Consider the following 25,000-nt stretch of genomic DNA (forward strand, 5'->3'; position numbering starts at 1 on the left):
AACAACTCGTGTGTATCCTCACACCCACGTTCACACTGAGCCCTCAACAACTCGTGTGTATCCTCACACCCACGTTCACACTGAGCCCTCAACAACTCGTGTGTATCCTCACACCCACGTTCACACTGAGCCCTCAACAACTTGTGTGTATCCTCACACCCACGTTCACACTGAGCCCTCAACAACTCGTGTGTATCCTCACACCCACGTTCACACTGAGCCCTCAACAACTCGTGTGTATCCTCACACCCACGTTCACACTGAGCCCTCAACAACTCGTGTGTATCCTCACACCCACGTTCACACTGAGCCCTCAACAACTCGTGTGTATCCTCACACCCACGTTCACACTGAGCCCTCAACAACTCGTGTGTATCCTCACACCCACGTTCACACTGAGCCCTCGACAACTCGTGTGTATCCTCACACCCACGTTCACACTGAGCCCTCGACAACTCGTGTGTATCCTCACACCCACGTTCACACTGAGCCCTCGACAACTCGTGTGTATCCTCACACCCACGTTCACACTGATCCCTCAACAAACAGGAGCGTTATTATATTGTGGGACCTAGTTTCTGCCCTGTGTTTCTGTTTCATTTCCTCTGAACACCAGAGAGACACGTCCTCTCCACCTACTACTCCATCCCTCCTCCTTCCCTTCTTCTCTTCCACCGTTTCCTCATCACGTCTTCAAGCTCCTTAGTAGCGAAATACATTTTTAATGAGAGATCCTTGACATCTCTTTGCTTATGTGCTTTATAATGTTTGCCTGTAAAATATTTAATAGTTGTGCTGTCTGCTATTCCCCCATGCGCCTCTTATAAACTGCCTCGGCTTTACACAAACACGGGAGCTGAAGACAGTTTCTTCCTCTATTTCTCTCCAGAAAAGCCCAGAGGCTGAGAGAGCGAGATATAAAAAGAGAGAGAGGGCGATAGGGAACAACAGAGGGATATGAAGATAGAAAGAGAAGGATTTATTTTTCATTCGTTCAGATAGATAAAGTAATTAATGGCTTTCATAGAACAACTTAAAGCACCTGGCTCGAAATTGTATTTATTTTCTTGTGTAAAGCCCCTCCCCTTTTAGAGGCCCTGTGTAGTCATTGGTGTTGGCCTGAAGCTTTGTGGGGAGCCCCGGGCTCCTGACTGGAGCAGCTACAGCAGCAGTCAAGACCAGATCAAACAAACTAGCTCCAATATACACACACACACACACACACACACACACACACACACACACACACACACACACACACACACACACACACACACACACACACACACACACACACACACACACACACACACACACACACACACATGGACGTGCAGACACACAAGTACACTCACTCACACATGCGTAATAGTGATGGGGGGGAATCAATAGTTACATATCGGGATATTATTTTTGACGATGTATGGTATTGTTTTGACAGTATCACAATGTGCTAGTGCTAGTTGGCTGTACCTGCTCCAAAATTCCAGGATTTTCCCCTCATAGCTTGTTCTCCATCTTCTTTTTAAATGGGGAGCCAAGATGTTTTCAGCACTTTTATTTTCCTGACTGATCAAGACTCGTGTTCTCATGGCTCTCTCTCTCGTCTCTCTGCAGCAGACATTGTGAGCATTAGGTTTGGAACATCAAATCGGAATAAAATCGCCATATAGAATTGTAATACATATCTGATTGGCACCTAAGTATCGTGATAATGTCGTTTGGTGAGGTCCTGGAAATTCCCAGCCCTAATGCATAACCATGCACACACACACACACACACACACACACACACACACACACACACACACACACACACACACACACACACACACACACACACACACACACACACACACACACACACACACACACACACACACACACACACACACACACACACACACACACACACACACACACACACACACACACAGAGGGTTCTGGTTCTCCCTTGTACCTCTGCTGACACTGATACACACATGTCACTCCACCTCGCCAAGGTCTGATGTCAACACTCATTTGGTGTTCAAGCTATAAATGTGTTTGACTGTATGTTCCAGTGTTGTGCTATTGTTTCCTCTTTTCCCTACAGCGTTTCCTCTTCCCCTCACCGTTCTCATGTGGATTATGTTCTCTTGCTATTTAGACATTTTTTAATTTTTTAACTCTGCGAACCCCTTCATTTTGATACGTTTTGGTACGTTGTTGGTTTAACATACTGTATATGCAGACAGCCAGTGAAATATCAGGAGATAAAAGAGCTGTCTGTCTAGAGGCTGCTACTTGGTGCCCTCGTCCTGATTTATATAGCCAGGTGGAATAGGCCCTGTTTACACCTGAACACTTCTCCCGTAGCACCACGGACGTACTGCCTTACAGCGCATTCAGAAACTATTCAGACCCCTTGACTTTTTCCACGCGTTACAGCCTTATTCTAAAATTGATTAAATTGTAGTTTCCCCCTCGTCAATCTACACACAATACCCATAATGGCAAAGCAAAAACAGGTTTTTAGGCATACTAAAAAAACAAATAGCTTATTTACATAAGTATTCAGACCCATGAGACTCAAAATCGTTGCGCACGAATACTTCACTCTTCTGACGCAGCACCTTCTGACGCAGCACCTTCTGACGCAGCACCTTCTGACGCAGCACCTTCTGACGCAGCACCTTCTGACGCAGCACCTTGGGTTTCCAGATTTCTATCTCACCATGCTTCTATAAATCAGTACACTGGGATCTGTTTCGAGGCTGAGGCCATACACCAACCCTAATGCAACCTTAAGAATAACCCAAATACACACTTGCACATGTCTTAGACCACTTGTTTTTCTCAGTGCATTAATAGTAAATTGAATGTGTGAACCCAGCTCATAGGTGAAGGGAATTGTCTGGCCTACTGAGTTAGAGAGATTATGTTGTGTTCTTCCCTTGTGTTTTCATTTCTAAATGCTGAAAACATTCCCTCATAATACGCGCAGTATGGAACACGTTTGGCTTAATTTAGTTTGACAAATTACCAGCTATTTCTTCTCGAGCAGTAAATTAGTTATTTAGATTAGGCAAGATTTTATCAATAGGGGTGGGTGGGAAAAAAACACCACTAATGTTGGGAAGAAATGTATTTCCTCCTTATGCTGTGTGTGATGTGCCTAAACAAAAGTAATTAATATTTTAAAAAATATATATAATTGAAATTAAATCCCTTTTTTAGTTTTAATATTTTATTGCCTGTATGAACACAACACAATGCTGTGCGATGGTTGTGACTCTTCATTAAAAGTTAACACTTTCCAAATCCCTGAGATTGGGTATGTGTCCAAAATGGCATCCTGTTCCTTATTTAGTGCATTACTTTTGACCAGGGCCCATAGGGAATAGGGTGCTATTTGGGACAGAACTTTAGTCTGAATGATTTACTACTGACCAGGCCTGGGTAAAGGAGGTGCAAATTGGGAAGAAAAATGACAGAGGCCTGTGGACATTGATTAATATTGGTAATGCCATCCCCCTCTCCCGCTTCCCTGTTTTTGTAATGGCGTTTTGGGACCAGCCCGGGCATTCTCCTGCTACCCGGGTAGAGAGGCTAGAGCTGAGGTGCCCTGCTGGGTCCCAAATGAGCCTGGAATGGGAGCACATCGGAGTGTGGGGGAAACTGATCACTCTGTCAGCTGCTCATTCCACCATAATGTATTTAGTGCTCGTTTCACGAGAGAGAGAGAAAATATTGTTATTTTGAAGGTCAGGGTTTTAGGTGGTCTATCTACTGTGTTCTATTTGTTGTGGTGTTGGGGGAAAAAAGAAGACACCCAGTATAGCAAAACAAGGCCGTCTTTATGCTGCTGCTGGCCTCGCTACTCTACACTGTGATTGGGGCTATAGGCTACCACCACGCTGTTCTGTAATTGCTAACACATGTGCTACCTCTGTTCCCCTGCAGCCGTCCTCGGGAGTTCTGGCGCCTCGACTACTGGGAGGACGACTTGAGGCGGCGCCGGCGCTTCGTCAGGAACCCCTTCGGATCCACTCACTCAAAGGCCACGCTCAAAACTGCAGCCGAACACGGTCAGTCAGCCCTCCTCGCTCAACACCCAGCGTCCTTTGCTCACACCCTCCGTGAGTCTGTGCACGCCTGTGACAGCAGGTCCACGGCAATAAAAATTAGCACTACAGTTGCCATAAGTGTTTTATTGTACCACAAGAAACAGTAAAAAAAAAAGAAAAAGCACACCCTCATTTGAATTAAATAGTTCACACAGTTAACTGCCTAACCTGCCTCCCCATTAGTGTTAGCTATGTTAGTACGCTGTGTTCCAATAGGCCCTCACACACTCACATCCTGTCCCTTCCTGGATCCCCAAACTTTTACTTAGAATTTCTCCCCTTTCAGTTATTTAATGTCTGAGTTGGCATGAACCTTCATTGGTAGCAATGTGAAATGTGTTTGTTTCCTTTTCTTTCCTCTTGCATGACAGTGGTGCCTGGCATTAATGGTAAGTAAAATGTCAAGACTCCCTGACTCCTAAGCACCAAGCCCTTTGGTTGGGCTTCTCCCCATTTTCCCATGATGCATTATCATTTGACTTATTGATAGAAGGCAGCAGTTGGGATCTTCCGTTCTTTCCATTTTCATTTTTCTCTTGAATGTTTCATTCAATGTTAAACAGCCGCCACTAACATTGAGTGGCTGCTGCCAACATACTGACTCAACTCCAGCCACTTTAATAATGGGAATTGATGTAAAAAATGTATCACAAGCCACTAAACACTGCCACTTAATATAATGTGTACATACCCTACATTACTCATCTCATATGTATAGGTATATACTGTACTCTATACCATCAACTGCATCTTGCCATCTTTATGTAATACATGTATCACTAGCCACTTTAAACTATGCCACTTTATGTTTACATACCCTACATTACTCATCTCATATGTATATACTGTACTCGATACCATCTACTGTATCTTGCCTATGCCGTTCTGTACCATCATATCTTTATGTACTTATTCTTTATCCCTTTGAACTTGTGTCTATAAGGTAGTAGTTGTGGAATTGTTAGATTACTCGTTGGTTATTACTGCATTGTCGGAACTAGAAACACAAGCATTTCGCTACACTCGCATTAACATCTTCTAACCATGTGTATGTGACAAATAAAATTTGATTTGATTTGACACCAAGTATAGCAGCAATTAAAATAAAAATGTGCTCACAAATGTAAATGGGGGGAATGTTGATTTAGGCTAGGTAGGTAAGTATTGTAGCTGTACAATGATATGAATATAAATCACTTGAATCCCAGTCGGTATCCCACCTCAACTACCTTTGTTCCATGTTATTTTCCCTGCTTTAAATTCCCAATCATGGCATCATGCACAAAATGTCCACCATCTCAGGGGATGACTTGTACTTGATTTGATGAACAAAAGAACACTGAAGCTATAATGCCAGAATCACATGCGTTCAGTTTGATCAGCTCAGAGATGTTATTATGTTCATAAAGAGAGCCAGGTGAGGAGGACCAATGGTGTTGATGCCCATTTAACAAACCTGCCTCTTTATGATGTCAAATCTTAATTGGCTTAAGGTCAGCAAACAATGATACATTAACTTTCACGGGAATAAGTAGGTGTTTCTTTGAAGGTGAATATTATATGAGGGCTAATTAGTTTAGGTGTAATTAATCATTTTGGAAATATCAGGACTATTAATTACACAGTACGTCTTGTTTGTGTGTGTTGCAGAGAGAAACCCGAACTAGCTTGGTTGCTCTTGACCAATATCTCAACAGTACCATGTGGTAAAAGCAAGTCGAGGATCGTGTTCTGTTTAAAAGGAAACGGTGACATCAATACCGTTGTATTACCTAGAAGACAGAAGTATCGATAAAACCAACAGTATTGATTACCTTTTACCACCAGGACTAGAATTGAGATTCAATTGATCCTTTCGTTTCCCTGGACTTGCTTTAAAAATAACAGGTGCAGATTCTGTTTTTAAGGCGTTTATGTAAAGTGTTAAACCCCGATTTCTGTTGAACTTCCTATGAGGACAACTAAACCAAAGTGAACCAACAGTTGCATAGTCACAGTCTCATTCTTAGCGATAACTAGGTTGGAGGAAACGTAGAATCCATTAACCACATTGGCCGTTGGACACATGTTCTCTAGCGTTCGAGTAGGAGGGACGTTTTCCCCGGAGTAGGCCCTAATCCCTAGTTTCTGCTAAAACGTTATCCTGCATATCTTGGATATTAACTAGGGAGTGACGTATACTACTATTTTCACACCACTAAGCCAGGCTGTGCTGGGCTGGCCTGGTTGCTGCAACCATGCTGGAATATACAACGTGAAAAGGGAATGTCCGACCCAGCACAGTACGGTTCTGGTCGGCACAGTGTGAAGAAAGGTTTTAGTCATCTACCACATTCATTGGCCAAGTAGGAGCAGGAGTCCCCAGAGTAGAGCCTAATCCCTAGTTTCTGCTAAGACACTAAAGACCGTATTCCCAGTCACACCAGGGTTAGTGATCAGGGCCGTGCCTGTCTAGGCCTGTTGGTTTTTACCGGCTTAACCTATTGCACTCCACAATAACGGCCTGTTTCTGGCCCGAAAATGTCTCCAATATGTCACAGGGATGGAGGTAGTCCCCCCCCAAAAGGTGACATCAGTCCTCTTGACAAACGGCCGCCGTGACAGAAGCCAATAAGAATGTGATCTAAAAGCAATAAGCGTCTGGCAATCCCAGCATCCTCGTGGGCCCGGCGGGGACCGGGCGTAATGTCTGTGGTGTGGAGATGCAGCTGGAGGGTGGAGGGACTTGAGGACCACTGGTCGTTCTCTCTGTTACTCTGATACTCTCTTTCTCTCTCTGTTACTTTATCTCTATTTCTTTGTTTCTTTCTCTCTATTTCTTTCTTTCTCTTTCTCTCGCTCTCTCTAGGTTTTTCTCTTCTCTATCTTTCTCTCTTTTCTCTTTGTGTGTCTCCCTAATTCTCTTTTTACTTTTCTCTCATTCTCTTTCCCTTCATCCCTTTGTTAGATCGTTTCAAATCATCAGAGTTGATTTGGTCACGAACACAGGATACAGCAGGTGTAAACAGTGATGCTTGCTGACATGCTCTCAACAATGAATGTTGAGTAGGAGCTCGACACAAGGCCACGTCCGTTGGCGCCATCTTACAATTTTAGTGCAATGAAGAACTGATTACAAAGGCAGATGATCGTTGAAGCGTCAGTTGGTGACTTGTAATTGTTCTCCCCTCTCCATCACTGACTCACTGCTCTAGTAGGGGGCATCATCAGTAAGTCAATATAAAACATGCTCTGGATATATTCAACAACATAGGGGGGACATATTCTGACATATAGGGTGTGTTTTGTTTTCAAAGTCACTACTGTCGTAAAAAATAGCCACCAGCCAGTCTTGGTAATACCTCTACAGAGTATTGTCCTGTTAGTTGCGTATGCACACACACACACACACACGCTACCCTGCTGCATTTGGGGGAAAGAACATATCATTCAAATATCTCTTTGACTTGAGGCCTGACTGCGGCGTCCATTTTCTGAGGTAACCTTTCTTGTTGTTTTCATCGACCCGACATTTGTAACGGAAGTGGAGCGCAAGGCGAGAGTGCAGTCGTGAGTTTTCAAACAGGGAACAGAGGTCATATCTGGCTGTAATTATTCTGATCCCAAGAAACAGGGAAAATAGAGAGAAAACCCTCCTCTTTCCCCAAACAAAACATTTACTGCATGATCACGTCGGCATTTAAAATTTATTTCCAGCTACAAGAGTGATGGCAACACTTTTCAAGTCATGAAAACACGCTCAAGAATAGAAATTAGACATAGTTAACCGGTAAGAGAATTTAAAAAACAAAAACATTTGGGGATTTTTAAGAAGTATTGTATTCCTGTCAACTTATTTAGCAAAAAAAAGTGCATTGTTTGTTACCATTACCTTACTCATCACAACTTCTGAATTTTACTAAGTATAAGTAAACACTTTCCTAAATGGCATCTTTTTATGTAAGATATGTAGGAGGAAAACATTCCTGTATTTAGGCCATGGACAATCCTTAGATTCTATACAACTGTGATCATTCATACCCAGCCAAGAACCTTGAGGACCATTTCCACTCTGAGAGCCCCAGTTGGCCTGCAGACGCGTGGCGGTCAGGCTGGTTGGGTCGGTGAGGGGGCTAGTTATGTATTTATGGCTGGAAAGAGACATCCTTTCTGGGGATTGATTTGGTCCTGCCCTGGGTGAAGGGAGGGCTGTGGAGGGAGGCTGGAGGAGAGGTGGCTGGCAGAGTAAATACTTGAAGACTAATGTCTCTGTTCAGCAGATCAATACTCGCCTCATGACTCCAGCTCCTGGCCATGGTCTCGTTAAAAACACATTTGTTAATTCTGACAATTTAATTGCTCTTGACCAAGCATGCCTTGAGCTTTAGTAATGTAAGCATATGAATTAGCATTTTGAACCTCTGGCAATAGGGAAATGACCTGGGCCTCAACGTAGCATGTCTTTAGCATAGCGTGAATGTAGCATTTTAATTTTGAACCTCTGGCTAGAGAAACAATCGGGCCTGAATGTGTAATGGAGACAGGTTTTATTCATGTGTGTGGCCCCTGTTCCATCTCAATGAATGGTTTGGGTGACATGGGTGTTTTGTTTGTGGCATTACGGCTTATTTCAGAAACATTTGTGTTGTCGCTTGTTATATGTTATAAAATGTGTATGTGTTTTATTCAGAATTCAGGATTTATAATGCATCCACAAAAACGCCAGACATTCACACTCACTAAGAATTCATATTTAAGCATTTAGGCCTTAGGGGGTGTGGTATATGGCCAATATACCACGGCTAACAGCTGTTCTTAAGCACAACGCAACGCCTGGACACAGCCCTTAGCCGTGGTATATTGGCCATATATCACAAACCCCTGAGGTGCCTTATTGCTATTATAAACTGGTTACCAATGTAATTAGAACAGTTAAAATAAATGTTTTGTCATACCTGTTGTACACGTTCTGATATACCACGGCTTTCAGCCAATCAGCATTCAGGGCTCGAACCACCCAGTTTATAATTCTAAGTAACATAGACAACAGTTGACAGAGACATTGTTTCAGCTGAAGGACATGTAGAATGTGTTAGCCTGTGAATATTTAGACACAGCCTAATATCCATTGCATTTTTAAAACTTTTCACTGCCGTTTAGTTTTTACTGTGCTTCGGTTGTTTCACTTTTAAGTTGAAATGGCGTTAAATGGATTTTAATTGTTTGATACACACTCCCACATTTGATCATAAACACACACATGCCTTCAGAACACTTCTCTGTACATATATCATATATCAAAAATATACATCCTATCAATTATGTTTTCAAGAATACTATATTTTATTTTATGTCATTATGTAATATTGGGATACATGTATCAGAAGTATAATCTAATAGAGTTTTTATTTTCTTAACTTCTCCTGGCTGTTTATTTTTATTTACCAAGTAGTTTCAAAAAGCAGCACCGTGTTTGTAGAATTGTATTTGCACACAACAGACAATATAACATGACCAATTCTGATAATACTATTCACGACTAACAAGTAAATCATTCACAGCCTATTAGTAACATGTATTGGCGAACTAGTAAGATGATATAGTAGCAGTAGTTGTCACAGTAGTGTTTTCTTCTTAGTTGTAAACACAACCCAAGACCCTTCCACATCCATATGCTAGTGTGTTGAGTATTGTGGTCTTCCCAGGGTGAGACTTAGTGAGCATGTTTATGACAGAATGTACAGAAGTTCAAATACACATGTCTGCCTTTTTCATCTCACTCCTGTCAGTGAGAGAAAGTTGTCCCGGCCCATCGGTCTGTCCAGTCAGTTCACTTGGACGGTGTGAATATACTATACTATTGTAGCATGTGGTATGTATTAGAGATCTGGTAGTCATTTCAGTGCCGCTAACTAAAGAATCCTCCGGGGAGACTTAATTACAGGAAGACCAGTCTAAATATCATTGAGCTGCATATTTTCCATGACATGAGATTTCTCAGCTCTCTTAAACTCTCTCTCTCTCTCAGCTCCCTGTCTCTCACTCTGCTCTCTTTCTCTCGGCTCCCTGTCTCTCTGCTCTCTCTCTCTCTCTCTCTCTTTCGGCTCCCTGTCTCTCACTCTGCTCTCTTTCTCTCAGCTCCCTGTTTCTCACTCTGCTCTCTTTGTCTCAGCTCCCTGTCCCTCACTCTGCTCTCTCTCTCTCAGCTCCCTGTCTCTCACTCTGCTCTCTTTCTCTCAGCGCTCTTTCTCTCTTTCTTAGCTCTCTCTTTCTATCTCTGCTCTCTCCCTCTTTCTCTCTCAGCTCTCTTTCTCTCTCAGCTCTCTTTCTCTCTCTGCTCTCTTCTCTGCTCTCTTCTCTCTCGGCTCTCTCTCAGCTCTCTCTCGCTCTCTATCTGCTCTCTCTCAGCAGTTTTGGAGTCCATATATTATAGTTTGTGATGTTGAGAAAATGCTAATTATCTTAGGGTCTAACCCCGTCAGGTGATGCTGCTCAGAGAGATTTGAGGGGCCACTGGATCACTGTCCAGTGGTTTTGGAGTGGAGTGCAAAGAAACCATGTTGTCTGTCTTTCACACACACACACACACACACACACACACACACACACACACACACACACACACACACACACACACACACACACACACACACACACACACACACACACACACACACACACACACACACACACACACACACACACACACACACACACACACACACACACACACACACACACACACACACACACACACACACACACACACACCAAGGGCCTGCATGATGAGGGTTCTGTAAATGTTTGCAGATTACTGTTTCTCTTAAATCCTTTTGGACCTGAAGTCATGTTAAGTAGAAAAAGAAAAAAAAAGGCAGTAGGCTTTGGAGGCTCTTTTGCTTTGTTGTAATATCTTTGGCTCATGTTTCTGGATATTGGGTTTGACCAGAATTATTTTTTGTTTTGATGACTTGTAAGGGCACAGCACAGGCAAATTGGGGTTTTAACAATGCATTTTATATTTTCTTATCAGTACATTTTATACTTTACATACAATGTTGTATATCTGCATTAGAAATACACTGAAATACACGTTATTGCCTGGGTATCAATTAAATTACACAGTTGGATTTTGACTATTAGATTAGTGCCATTCAGGTAATACAATAAAGACAAGTCGATACAATGTCGCGCTTTGACATTGTAACCTCACTCCCGTTGCCATGTGGGTATAGCTAGCCTGCGTTGGCACAGCGCCATTGGAAAATAGCTTTATAAGATGAGAGTCCGATTTGTTAACGTAACCTTTTATGTTCACAATAACCCCGAAGCCTCCCAAGAGTCATTGCTAGTGTTCCAGCTGGGTTTATGGCTCTATGATAACTTGACAAATTATACAATAATATATGAAAATTGCATGAAGTTCTACTTAAAATTGTTGCCAGTTTTCTGTCATGGAAACATCAAAACTAGTTTATAAAACCATCAGCTTGAGCATCTTTATGTTGATGTTATTTTTCGCATGGAGTTTTCATTGTACTAAGAATCATATTAGCATTAGATCCATGTTGCATTTGAATGTGCACTTGAGTTATAAACTATTGCTTTATATCATAATTGTAGCATTATTCCATTTTTATCAGACTTATTCATGCTATTTTGTCAAATCTTAAAATACTTTTGACCAATTTAATTTCGAATCCATTCTGAAGTGCAATGCAAAACGTCAAGACATTTATGGCAAAATAGACAACTCACCTCAATAAATATTTATATTGACATTTGAATATTCACTTTACTTTCATAGTACGCATTATTGATCATTTAAATATGCTACAACATGAATAGATTATATAGCCTTGCATTTTCAGTAATCTTTTTAATATAGTAAATATATTAATATAGTGATATAGTAAACTATCATTAAACATAGCCCAGAATAGCAGCGTATTTGTTGTCTATATATTTCAAACGTTTATTTTTAGGATACTAACCTCTGTACAGAAAGGTCACTTGGTAAAAACACAATTACGTTTGGATGGCGGTTTAAAATGCTTTTCTTCTTTCAGCTCCGGAGGAAGATATCCTCAAAGGCAAACAGTCAATCAGAAGTCACGCGATGGGAAATCAGAACTCTGAGAGTGAGATATTGTTGGATGGCGACGATGACACTCTATCATCCTTGGAGGAGAAGGAATTGGAGAACCTAACAGGTAACGCACGCAGCTCCATCCGTTTTCATGTCCCAGCGCGCATCATCTAGAGGGGGCTGGGTACGCACGTTAGTTGAATTCTCCCCCTCCATTCCAAAGCGTCTCCATAGCTAACGCATTGCTAACGCGTGCGGGTGCTGCTACGGGTACTTTGAGGAGCGCATTCAGGATAACGGGGCTCCCGAACGGATAAGAAGGGGGGATAACCTCCCCAGCGCCTCCCATTACCCCTGGAGTCGCATGATGTTTTGTGGTGCTCTGGCTTTGGGGGAGGAGAGGATAATTACACACACAAACATGTCCTATTGGCGCTTGTTTACAAGTTCAAATATCTCAAAGCAAAGCCCATTTTTGTTTGTAATTAAATTATAGTACAAAGGTACCAACACGCTTGCGTAGTGTGATTCATAATTCGCTTTTGACACGAATTATTTTTTTTGTATCGTTGAGAATTAGACGATAATTGAAGAAGGGAACTGTGCATTTTGTCTAAATGTTTTGGCCTCGAGGTTTATTTATATTTTGGGGCCTACCTTTGACTTATTTTATGTTAAATGAAAACCGCAAATTGGTACTCGTGACAAGTGCGATATTTTGACACATACATCCCATGTGTGCCTATTTATGATTGGGCATGGCATATAGGTGCACCGCTCACGGTTTTTAGCTAAACTGTATTATTTTCACATTTTAGAATATCACTATGGACCTTAAACATTTTCTGTGTGTTTAGTTGTTTATGATTGCTCGAAATAGGCATGTTTTCCAATTTGAATCCATGTCGAATAAATAGTATAGGCTGAGATCAAAACGATTGTAGGCCTTGCCGTTAACAAAACTCAAACACATACAATGACGTTGCTTTCCAATTTCTTATCCACTTTAAATCCATTATCTCACACTCATATTGATGTAAATGTGGCTCCCTATACCTGGAACTCCTATGGGCCTATTAGTTATGTTACTAATCGGATTGCATCCTATATAATCCTCAATTTCCCCACATCATGGCTTTCCAATATAACTTGTTCACCCACTGTAGACTAATACACTCAGAGCGCAATGATATGAAAACACAACGCCCACGATGACAATAGGGTTAAGGGGAGATTCCATGCATAATAAAGTGACATGGATTCTGAAATGAAGTGGAAATTGTCATGTGGGTTTCCTACTCCTCTGACTAGACAGACAGACAGGACGCAGGGTCCCAGTACAGGCAGCTGTCTGTCGGAACAACACCAGGTGTAATTGAATGTCTCCATGGCAGTGATTGAAAAATGTTATTTCACGCCCGGATTACATGCTAATGCTCACAATGCTCGGAGGGCTGAGGGGGAGATGGCAACAAATGAACATATCTGTTTATTCCATAGCCATCCGTTTCGGAAAGACGTGGGTGCTTGGGGAAATCAAACCGGGCTCTGAAGCCCCTTTCTGCCGCGCAGCACATCTGCAAATACAATGCTTCTGCACACGTGGAGCGCGGGGCAGGAGCTGCAAGAGCTTACACGTTGCTCCCTCGAGCGGCCTTCTCATTGTCATACTGGCATAAATTAAGATTGATGAGAGATTAAACAGACGTAGCACCAGCCCGCAATCAATGGGGCCTGATTGACAGCTGATTCTATTTTTTGACAAAGCTGGTCTGTCTTGGGTTACGCAGATGCTGATATTTTATTTTACCCAGCGGGTCAAACCACCTCTCCCTCCCTGTAGTCTAAAGAGGAACTTTTCAGATCATGGTGATCCTGGTTTCAGTGCTTATCAACACGCAATATTAGATCTAACTCGATCTAGCAAGGAAATGAGGTCTAATAATAATGCTAATAATAATTGTGAAATGTAAAATTGCATTCTTAATTTAAATTGCAGTTACACAAGTCATTTGCATGCAGTTTTAAGCTAGAAATTATACAATTGAGAATTATATTTATTTTTCTTCTTGACCTTGCATCTGATAGATAGGCGGAGGCGGATACAAACGACCAATCGCCTTGAGCAGGAATGCCCAACACTCTTCCTGGAGATCTACTGTCCTGTAGGTTCAGTCCAATCCCAATGAATCATATCTGATTCAGCTAGTTAAGGTGTGGTTGAGCAGCTCATTTGTAGAATCCGGTGTGTTAAATTAGGGTTGAACTGAAAACCCACAGGACGGTAGGGTAGATCTCCAGGAAGAGGGTTGGCAGCCCTGGCCTAGAGCAAATGTTTTCCCTCATTAAACATGCATATGTGGCCTTCTCTATATAGTTATGGTATTTTCACGGAGACAAAAAGAGCCATCAAAGTCAGTGCGTGCCCTTGTTGAGTTTATATGTTTACCTTTACACGCTGTTGCCCTTTGAAAAAACTCTTGCTTTCTCGAGGAGGGGCAGGGGGAGATTTTTGTAAAGCGGGCTAATGTTTGCTTTCTGGCCCGTGCCGTTGTTGGGCCCTGTCTGTCTCCTAGGCCCTGTAAACATGAGCACTAGCGCTCAGCTGGTCGCCCCGGCGGTGGTGGTGAAAGGAACGCTGTCCATCACTGCGTCTGAACTCTACTTCGAGGTGGATGAAGATGAGGCCAGCTTTAAGACGATCGATCCAAAGGTAAGAGAAGGGCTTTAACTTCTATTGATCCAAAGCAGGCCCTCCCGTCATTTTGTAAAACCATCTTTCTCCCAGTCCTTCCCTAACCCCAGCACCTCCAAGTCATGCTTTTCTGCAGCCTAATTGCTTTGTAAAGCCTTTATAAGAATTTAGTAAATAACTCCAACCAAGAACATGCGTAGACTAAAAGCCTTTAGGCTATTGCATGACGACTGTAAGCAGCCTCGAGTTCTGCGATCATCATCAGGTCAAATAATTATTGAATAATCCAAATGTAGATCGAGACTCAATAATCTCTATAATTGAGATTATAACAACCGTATAGGCTAAAATGCTGTTATGTGGTGTGTGTATTTGCGTAGTGAAAGTGAACATTAAGCCATAGCTTCACTCGTGCTTGAATTGCATTGGTTTGGGTGGGCTACGTCATTGACAACATCACGTCTCTCTGAGTTGTGTATCTGCGCTGCAGATTCGATACACAAAGGCCTCAGAGCCTGCAGAAGCGTCACAAGCAAACGTTTGAAAAATAAGTCAGTCTATCGCACATCATAATACAATGTGCCTGATACATAGAGAAGACTAGGCTTGCTCTTCTTCCTTCGGGTCTTTCAGTTGTTCGTGAAATACAGCCCAGGAATCAGGAATAGTGTGTTGGCCAATGACTTATGTTGTAGTAGGTTTTGTTGAGAACAAAAACCATGAAATGACTTGAATTTATTATTCGACACCTTTGAAACGTAGCCTATATGACTCTATGACCTATATAGTAATGAATATTCATTTCAAAACATCTTTCTATTTGTATTCAACAGTTCAGTGATAAACCAAATAGGCTGCTACTAATGGATAGCCTACTGTACTAATATTCCCGCGTGGTGTTTAGTCGCTCGTAGCGAAAGCAATATGAATCAGGTCTCGGAAATGGGCCCTGACTTCCCCTGGCTAGTCATTGAGTGACAGTTGTGTATCTTTTTTTTCCAGCAGTCTGCGCCCAGGGTTATTGGCAATAACAGTTATAATCATAATCTAGTTATAATAACAGATACATTCATTAATAAACTTTTGAGGTTTTGATTTTCGTGCGTTAACATTTTCCTATTGAAAGGGCAAATGAATTAACCTGAATTTAGCAATGGTCTTTTCTGGTGAATGGGCCTACTACAAGTGGTTGTTGTGTTTCTCTTTATCCCCGTGCAATTTCTCCGCTGAATTATAGCCTACCCAATAGTTAATACACAGTAATAACAGACATGCATACCGGTGTTTAAATAGGATATTTTTGCAGCCATATAGCCTATCGACATCAAACTGTCGACTAAATAGACGTTTTTTTTTGTTAAAACAATTTGCATCAAATTGAACTAAATTATAGTGTTCTATATTAATTATTCCAAGACGAAAATGAATGCATGTTCTCTGATATGCATAATCATGCAGAACTCGTATTTTGTATCAAATTAATCTAGGCCCAAGATTTACCGAATGTAAATGTGTTTAACAATCCTGAATTCTGTTTTTCACACAGGAATTGATTTCACTTTATCTAGTAAATATACATTTCTATTACTCTTACTAAACAATGCCAGTTCTCAAAACATGTATACAAACACAAGGCCAAGTTGTAATGTCATTTTCTTTAGTTTTATTAACATTTCAGTTTAAGGTCACGTAATGAAAAATTGGAACTTGGCACGCTACATTTTTATTCTTTCACTTAAAGATTTTGTGCATATAATTTTAAATAAACATTTATTCACTTTGTGAAAACATTTTAAAACAAAACAACCAAAAAAGTATTACATTTAGCTTAATGTACCTTCACGTTCTCCCTCTCTGAATGGCAATGTCCCATTACACTCCGTTGTAAAAGTTTTTTTTTTGTTTGCTTGTTTTTAATTTCTCAATTGTTTCACATTGCTCGGATGTGAAACCAAGATCATGACGTTTTCCTCCACTCTGAAGTGATCTCAAAACGTCACCTCGGCCCTAAATAGCAATAGTATCACAATCAGACAATTCGACAGTTCATAATTTGTCCAAACTTTTTGCATTAGTGAGGATTTCCCTCGCCAGTCTCCACGTCTGCTTTGCGGCAGCTTCCAGGGCCGAGTGCGGCTTCCCCTGAAACAGGTCCAAATTTGGTAAGAAATAATGGGGGCATCTGCGGCACTGCAAACAGGAGATGAGCTGCAGCAGAATTCCGTTGATTCGATCTCCGAGGCAGGACTCGTCCCAGTCGGTCTCTCTCGGGTGTTTCTCACACTCATACAGCAGCAGGGTCTTCATGTGGTAGCTCTGGAGTGGCTGACCGGGTAGCTCGAGATGACGGTCGCGGAGAGTCTTCAGGACCGAGAGGCATCTTTTCCTGCATCCCGCCATCAGGAGCCTATTCTCGGCCTCGCTGAACTGCAAGACCCAGGCATCACTCTCAGCCGAGCTCTGTTTTCCGGTCAACGAGTAGCACTCTTTGGAGAGCAGGTTAAAGCCCTCGGCCTTGACCTCGGCCACCCGGTTCGGACCAGGCCAGGGGATATGGGGCATGGGCCACTGGGCAGCGCTCCTAGGCCAGATCCCGGTGCACTTGAACGCAGGGGTGATCTGAACCACGTATCTCTCCCGGATTCTTAGTCTTACCTCACTTGTATCTGCTACCATTTTAACCACGTCACGGTAGCTACACTTATCCACCGCTTGCGCGACCAGAGTCTGAAACCTTGAGCGGATCTTCCGGGCGGAAAGGTAACCCGAGGCCGTTATGAACTCGACCCAGAGAGACATACTTCTTTTGCGGCCGTCGCTTAGCTTCAGTACAGCGCAGCCGGGCAGAGAACCGTCATCAACAAAGTTGAACACTCCCATCTGGTTGAGGTAGAGGACCACCTCGAACTCGTTGGGGGCTATGACCTCCATCCCCTCGAAGCGCGCCTCTATCTCGCTGAGAGAGGAGATGAACCGGGGTTCCTGCACCTCGACCTCCTTCAGGACGTCCGACACTACCTTACACACCTCCCTGATAGTCTTTGCAATGGCCGCTTTTCGAGTTTGGCATCTCTCGCTGTAGTATTTGTTGAGCTGGTAGACCAGCTTTGCCTGCGTCGCGATCATGTTTGGGCAGAGGTCCGGGCTGTACACCGGCGAGTCGCAGTACGTTGACGGATCCAATGCTTACCGGTAAAGCCAGAGGCGAAACGCTCTTCCCCAAGCAATGGAAAAATGGTATAATTAAACTTTTTTTGCTTACACAGCGGATGGACGTCAGACAATGTCGGAAGGATACCGATAGGGTTGCAACGTAATAGGCTACTAAATATCAGTCCAAATCATATGCAGTAGGCAGCCCAAGAATGGGGTGGGCTCAGTGTACAGTATAATACCGTCCGTGTCCTCGCGCTTGCAGACCCTAAAGGATAAAGCTCTGGTCGTGACCACTCATCTCTCCTTGTCCGTTCAGTTGAACGTGAAAACTACGTGTTATTCTCCTACCTTGTCCCACTGTTGTCCACACTCAGCTGTGCGAGCTGGACTTGTGTAGTTTATGAATGGTCCCCTAGAAGAGTGAAAGGGGTCGGGCTTCTCCTCCTGCAATCAACGGCGGAGCTGTCAGTGCAACCAGCCAATCAGAGGCCTCTCCGACAAGCACTCTTTCACGAGAGGCACACTTTCGCTCTCCAACATCCTGCGCGCGGAGCCTCTGCTCCCAGGTCGAGATATAGGAAGATAAACGGTTCCTTTTCGTATACACACTTTGTGCTCTTTTCTACGAAGTATATTTAATACGTTTTAAAGACAGCTGTGTCTCTTTTGCCTTGACCTAGCGCCCCCCCCCCAGGTATGCACGTGCTCAATATAAAATGGACACATTTAGAAGGAGAATAGGTTGCGCATTGAGTGATGCTGGATACCTTGCAAGGGAAGTGTTTATTTACTGGCTCGCTTCATGTCTGAATGGCATCAATTTGGAACCCTTTTGATTTTCTATGGCAGTTAATGAGGCTTGATACTACTTTATAAACATCAGCACTAAGGTTTTAATCGCTTTCGACAATGTAACCAATACGTTTTTTAAATGCTGTACAGTTATTGTATGTATGCATTATTGGACTATTCGTGCATTTGCATATTTCTTGTGAGTTGCTAATTTATGTATATCAAACTATTTTTGACTGATGTTTTATGACATTTGTGCGTCAAGAAACAAGAGCCTAATTTTATTAGAAAGCGCGTCTCCAGGCTGCGACTTCAAGACGGTGTGTGATAATCAGGTTAACGAGATAAATCGAATGTTCAGTGAGTGTACAATATTTCTAATATTTGTGTTTTTTTTCTTCATAAAATAGCATATCATTATGTTTTCCTGATTTTCAGTATTTTTTTCTCTCCAGTCTAATAGGCTAAAAGTTGTTCACATTTCAAACCTCTAACATATTCACTTGTCATAAAGGAAATGCTTTTTGTTTGTCATTTTGTGCTAGTGATTTCATCTTGGTGTATCGTGCCAGTAGATTATAGGCCTGAATAGTTAAAATTACACCCAGTAATTTCCCGCGGATATCGGATTAAGAGCAACAACCTTCCCCTCGCAGAAATGTGGTTTATTGTTTTACCATACAAATTTGGCCTACTAATTTCCCTAATATTCTATCGGCTAAATTAACATAATATTACTTTCATATTTGACCCATTTCATGCCATTGCACAATTTAAGAACGGAGAACAATTCCTCCTAGAATGGATGCGGACTACACGCACCTGCAGAGCAAGTTTTAGCACGCGTGTCATTCTAAAATGTGATGAACGATAATAAGACTACAGGCCTATTATTTTAATTGATATCGTAAGACTCTTTATGTTAAAAACGTGGTATTCCATAGTTCTTCAATACTATGTTTGGGGCCTGTTTTATTGCAGCCTATTTGCCCTTGTCGTTTTATAAAGCGCATGTTACATTCATAACGCCTAATTCAGAAAACAACTAAAGGTCTGATGTTTCTCTTTTCACATTCTGATTACAACAATTTAAATATGTAATTGATTTCCAAGAAGCTCAATTATATTTTTAAATCACTCTAAAGACATAAACAACCGCCTTTTTCTTTCTCATTGTGCGCTGTGCATGGTTTTCTAAAAATGCACGTACTTTTAATCTGGTCATCGCTTTATCGGCGCGTGAACCTTGTCGGTGATGAATAATAAACGGACAGAGGTTCTTCGCGCGGGCCCGGGATCGTAATTGAAGTCCTCTTATCACCCCAGACGTCATGTTAGATGACTTAAGAACCAATCACCGTCTCCTCGCGGGCACAGCACCGAGACGCGCGGGGAGAAGGCGGGGTGTGAGACTGCTCCTCAGACAGTGATGCTGCATAAGAATGGCCCAAAAAATAACGCATCAGTTCAATGAAAGCTACTTAAGTCCTGTTTGCAAAACTATTGATCTATCTGCAGCTCTGAAGCTTCTTTGCCCGTCCTCCGGTTGTAGACTACTCAAGTTAATGAGGCGCAGGTTGTTAGGAGCTTTGGCATTAAATTCATTAGGGAGTCAATTGGACATTCTCTGTCCAGTGGACGTCGTTTTTATGTCGGGATCCCTCGAGGCTTTTGGCCTAATTAGACATAAGTGTTTTAATTGCAACGACTTTTGGCCATTTGGAGCTGGAAAAATCTCCAGGTCCTTGTTGTGGTGTTAAGCAAAAGCACCAAACGAACCAATGACGCGGAGTTAACATGGCTTATCAAAAATCTATATTGATGATATGAAAACCTTCTTTCGCATTCTTATGTACGTTATGAAGTTATTGCATAAATGTATATATTTTCTCTTTTCAAATATATTGTTATCATACAATAGTCAGCGAAGCTAGTTTAATATGTGTTTAGCCATATGGGGGAAAAACTGCTTTTGCAGATTGTTTGTACTTTAAACAGAGACAGACTAACCTTTTAAATGTAATTGATGGTAATATTAGTACATGACTGAAACACTATTGTCTCAATGTTATGCAGGCTTTATACAGCCAATACTTTTTTTTGTAGTTTAGTATGACTAAAACACAACGATTATTTCCCATTTTGGAAAATATGTTTTTTTTGCGCCAAATATACATTATGTTTCCCACAGATTGGTCAGCATGACCACGACACAAAGGTTAATGGACTGAAACATTCCTGGAATACTCATGTACTCTATTTAGCTTTAGTTTCTCATTCTCACCACATTCATTGTAGCATTGGGTTTAGCTGAAGACTGGAAAATGCAACCACTGAAAATACAGTGTGGATACTGAAATAAGCCACAACGTTGCCAGAAACCAAGTGATAAAGTGTCTTTCGGTTTTTTAAACAGTAAGATGGCAAATGCCTGTGGACTTGTCAGTCCCATAGATTCCATTCGTGTTGATGAAGCTACGAACACTACAGAGAGTACAGATTACTGTAGTGTAGGAGATGAGGTTGGGTGATATTTGGGGAGACATCTTCTATGATATGCCACTCAAGATATTGCAATATCTGATACAATCGTTTTGCGCAGTTAATGAGTAAATCATTCTAGCCTGTGCTGTTTTTGTGCTCATTTATGATAGTAACGTTACATAATCTTTGTATTGTGAAACAATAAGGCTTAGTTAATTAATTCAGACTTAATTTTGAACATATTTAAACAGCCTAACTGAGAAAACTGCACAGTTTTGGATTTGTTAAGTTCAAATCGAGTAGTCTTGCACTACTTACTACTCAATGTCAAATATCACGATATTCAATTTGATCATATATCGTCCCAACCCTAGTAGGAGACCTCGGGACAGATTCACAAAACTCACGGTCTTGATTAACTAACTATAAGCCTAGATGTTGAAAAACAATATAAGTGTAATTAAGGGGTGTGTCTGTTGAATATTTGAATTTAATTGAGGGATTTTTTTGATTGGCTATTTCTTGGTTCAAGATAAGTAATGTAACCTCAAGTCTATGTGATCATTTTCACTTATGATGAGTGTATTTGGTGTTAACACATATACAGTGCACATTTACAGTTACAGCCTTATTCTAAAATTGATTACTTTGTTTTTATCCCCTCATCACACAATTCCCGAATATGACAAAGCAAAAACATTTAGTTTTTGTTATTGTGCAAAATCTGAAACATGACATTTACGTAAGTATTCAGACCCTTTACTCAGAACTTTGTTGAAGCACCTTTTGGCAGCGATTACAGCCTTGACTCTTCTTGGGTATGATGCTACATGGTTGACACACCTGTATTTGGGGAGTTTCTCCCATTCTTTTCTGCAGATCCTTTCAAGCTCTGTCAGGTTGGACGGGGAAAGTTGCTGCACAGCTATTTTCAGAAAAAGGCAGATGACAGCATGATGCTGCCACCACCACCATGCTTCACCGTAGGGATGGTGCCAGGTTTCCTCCAGACGTGAAGCTTGGCATTCAGGCCAAATAATTACATCTTGGTTTAATCAGACCAGAAAGTTGCCCCCCCCCCCCCCCCCCTCCCTTTTGTACACTCGCTGTTTGTTACCTATCCATAGTCACTTCAGCCCCCCCCCTACATGTACAGATTACCTCAACTAGCCTGTACCCCTGCACACTGACTGGGTACTGGTGCCCCCCTGTATATAGCCTCATTATTCTTATTGTTTTAGTCTACTTGGTAAATATTTTCTTCTTCTTGAACTGCACCGTTGGTTAAAGGCTTGTAGGTAAGCATTTCACGGTAAAGTCTACACATGTTGTATTCGGCGCATGTGACAAATCAAATTTGATTAGATTTTTTTGTCATGGTCTGAGAGTCTTTAGGTGCTTTTTGGCAAACTCAAAGCAGGCTGTCCTGGCTATTTCTGAATAGTGGCTTCTGTCTGGCTACTCTACCATAAAGGCCTGATTTGGTGGAGTGCTGCAGAGATGGTTGTCCTTCTGGAAGGTTCCCCCATCCCCACAGAGGAGCTCTGTCACAGTGACCATTGGGTTCTTGGTCACCTCCCTGACCAAGGCCCTTCTCCCCTGATTGCTCAGTTTGGCCCGGCGGGGGCCTCTGTGTTCTTGGGGACTTTCAATGCTGAAGAAATGTTTTGGTGCGCTTCACCAGATCTGTTCTTCGACACAATCATGTCTCAGATCTCTACGGACAATTCCTTTAACCTCATAACTTGGTTTTTGCTCTGACATGTATTGTCAACTGTGGGACCTTATATAGACAGGTGTGTACCTTTCCAAATCATGTCCAATCGATTTAATTTACCACAGGTGGACTCCAATCAAGTTGTAGAAACAGCTCAAGGATTATCAATGGAAACAGGATGCACCTGAGCTCAATTTCGGGAGTCTCATAACAAAGGTTCTGAATACTTATGTAAATAAGGTATTTCCTTTATTAAAAAAAAAAATCAATTTGAAAACATTTAAAAAAATGCTGTTTGTGCTTTGTCAATATGGGGTATTGTGTGTAGATTTATGAGAGAAAAAAATGTATTTCATCCATTTTAGAATAAGGCTGTAATGCAGCAAAATGTGGAAAAAAGTAAAGAGGTCTGAATACTTTCTGAATGCCCTCTATAGGCTGCTATACACACATATATATATATACATATACATATATACACACACACCCTTCTCAAGAAAATGCAATCTGGAAATATTTGCATGATCCTGCATATTTGGTATTTTGCATTAACCATCTCTGTTTTATCAAACCTGTTCCTATCTTTGGTTTATAGTTGGAGTGGCATTCATGTCAGTGTTGTAGTCAACCTACAACATACACCTCCTATCTGTTGTTATTAGCAATGTTCTGGATCTGGACTAGAACAGTAGTAGAATTGACGCTGTCAAGAGACGAGATAAGCCACATAGACGCAAACGTTCGTTTGGAAGTTTCTAGCGCAAATACTTGAACTCTAACCGAACAGGCAACGTTACATTAGGTACCGTGTGATGTATGGTTTACTTACAAACTTGATTTACTGTGAAGATTTAAAAAATGCAAAACTGTTGAGATTTGACATTCTTTCCCCCTGAATCATGCCCGACTGGAGGAATAGTACTCAAAGACCCTTGGCGTGCAGCTTAAGAAAGAAAAAAAGAACGGTTAAGGGTTTTTATTTTAGACTGCAAGACTGTTTAATATCAAAAGCACAGTTCAGGCCCTGAGAGATGGATACACGCCCCAAAGTGTGTGTCCCAAATGACACCCTATTCCCTACATAGTACACTACTTTTGACCAGAGCCCTATGGACCTTGGGCAAAAGTAGTGCACTATATAGGGAACAGGGTGCCATTTGGGATGGGACACACTCAAAGTCGTGAAAGTGTCCAAATGTAAAGTAACATGCTAACTGTAGCTTAATGAAATATATGGTGACAGTAAGTATGACTTATAAAGACAAATTGTAAATACACTTTGAATGTCAGACAGGGTCAATATACACATATCTGGAAATAAATTCTTGCCTTCATAAGCGACTGAAGCAAAATTGTGTGAACCGGAGTTCAACTGGTTTCACACTGTCGTGACACAACACTGCACCTATTATGGGCAACGCATGCAACGCTAGAATGGTGTTTTTGTTGTGTGGGTTTTTGGTGTTCAGGTAGTGTCTATGCATGGATGGTATTATTGAGGTTATATTAGGTGTAGTTAGTCATCACAATGTCCTGTAGTTTCAGAGTGTGTGTGTGTGCGTACACATGTGCACGCGCTTGTGTGTATTTTGGCCCCATCCTTTGACCTCTCCTTAATTCACACAAAATGTTTGTATGAATTATCTTTTGGACTCATCATTCACTATTCGTTTCAACGTTATCACGGATGTTCCCTTAGCGTGTGGATCTAGAGGGACTTTTTTCAAGGAAAGGCTCGCTTTTGGCGAAAAAGCGAAGTAAGGCTGCTTATTCTTAAGGCTTGTCACACTTTCTTCTAGGGTTCAGCTGATTTGTAGGAACAGAACGAAAACAAATAGTCTCAGAGCCATAAGGTTGATCCCTCTTAGCCAAACAGAGTTCATTTCCGATAGCCTCCTTCAGAATCCATCATGTTAGAGTACACTACAGAACTGCAGAGATTCTAGAGTTCGGTTTCATCTCCGTGTACTTCCGCTTTG

The 25,000-nt window shown here is 41.7% G+C and overlaps 2 protein-coding genes across 6 annotated transcripts in view; one reads left to right on the top strand and one right to left on the bottom strand.

The window, feature by feature from the left end:
• LOC124001246 (lipopolysaccharide-responsive and beige-like anchor protein) overlaps positions 1-25,000 on the top strand; it is a 399,363-nt gene that overhangs the window by 206,913 nt on the left and 167,450 nt on the right. For 4 of the 5 annotated variants that reach the window (XM_046307891.1, XM_046307892.1, XM_046307895.1 and 1 more), the window contains exons 38-41: positions 3,946-4,070; positions 4,481-4,498; positions 12,158-12,301; positions 14,754-14,890. In XM_046307891.1, coding sequence (XP_046163847.1) covers positions 3,946-4,070; positions 4,481-4,498; positions 12,158-12,301; positions 14,754-14,890 — 424 coding nt within the window. The remainder of the gene's footprint in view (positions 1-3,945; positions 4,071-4,480; positions 4,499-12,157; positions 12,302-14,753; positions 14,891-25,000) is intronic. The other variant, XM_046307893.1, reaches the window with a different exon arrangement.
• LOC124001248 (protein mab-21-like 2) lies at positions 16,519-18,415 on the bottom strand. The gene has a single exon (XM_046307896.1). The coding sequence runs from the start codon at positions 17,996-17,998 to the stop codon at positions 16,919-16,921; it is 1,080 nt and encodes a 359-aa protein (XP_046163852.1). The 5' UTR covers positions 17,999-18,415; the 3' UTR covers positions 16,519-16,918.

The sequence above is a fragment of the Oncorhynchus gorbuscha genome, linkage group LG17 (genome assembly GCF_021184085.1).
Source record: "Oncorhynchus gorbuscha isolate QuinsamMale2020 ecotype Even-year linkage group LG17, OgorEven_v1.0, whole genome shotgun sequence".
In the NCBI taxonomy this organism is placed as follows: Eukaryota; Metazoa; Chordata; class Actinopteri; order Salmoniformes; family Salmonidae; genus Oncorhynchus; species Oncorhynchus gorbuscha.

Excerpts from the sequence above, each read along its gene's own strand:
- LOC124001248 (XM_046307896.1), bottom strand. The coding sequence starts at position 17,998 with ATGATCGCGACGCAGGCAAAGCTGGTCTACCAGCTCAACAAATACTAC.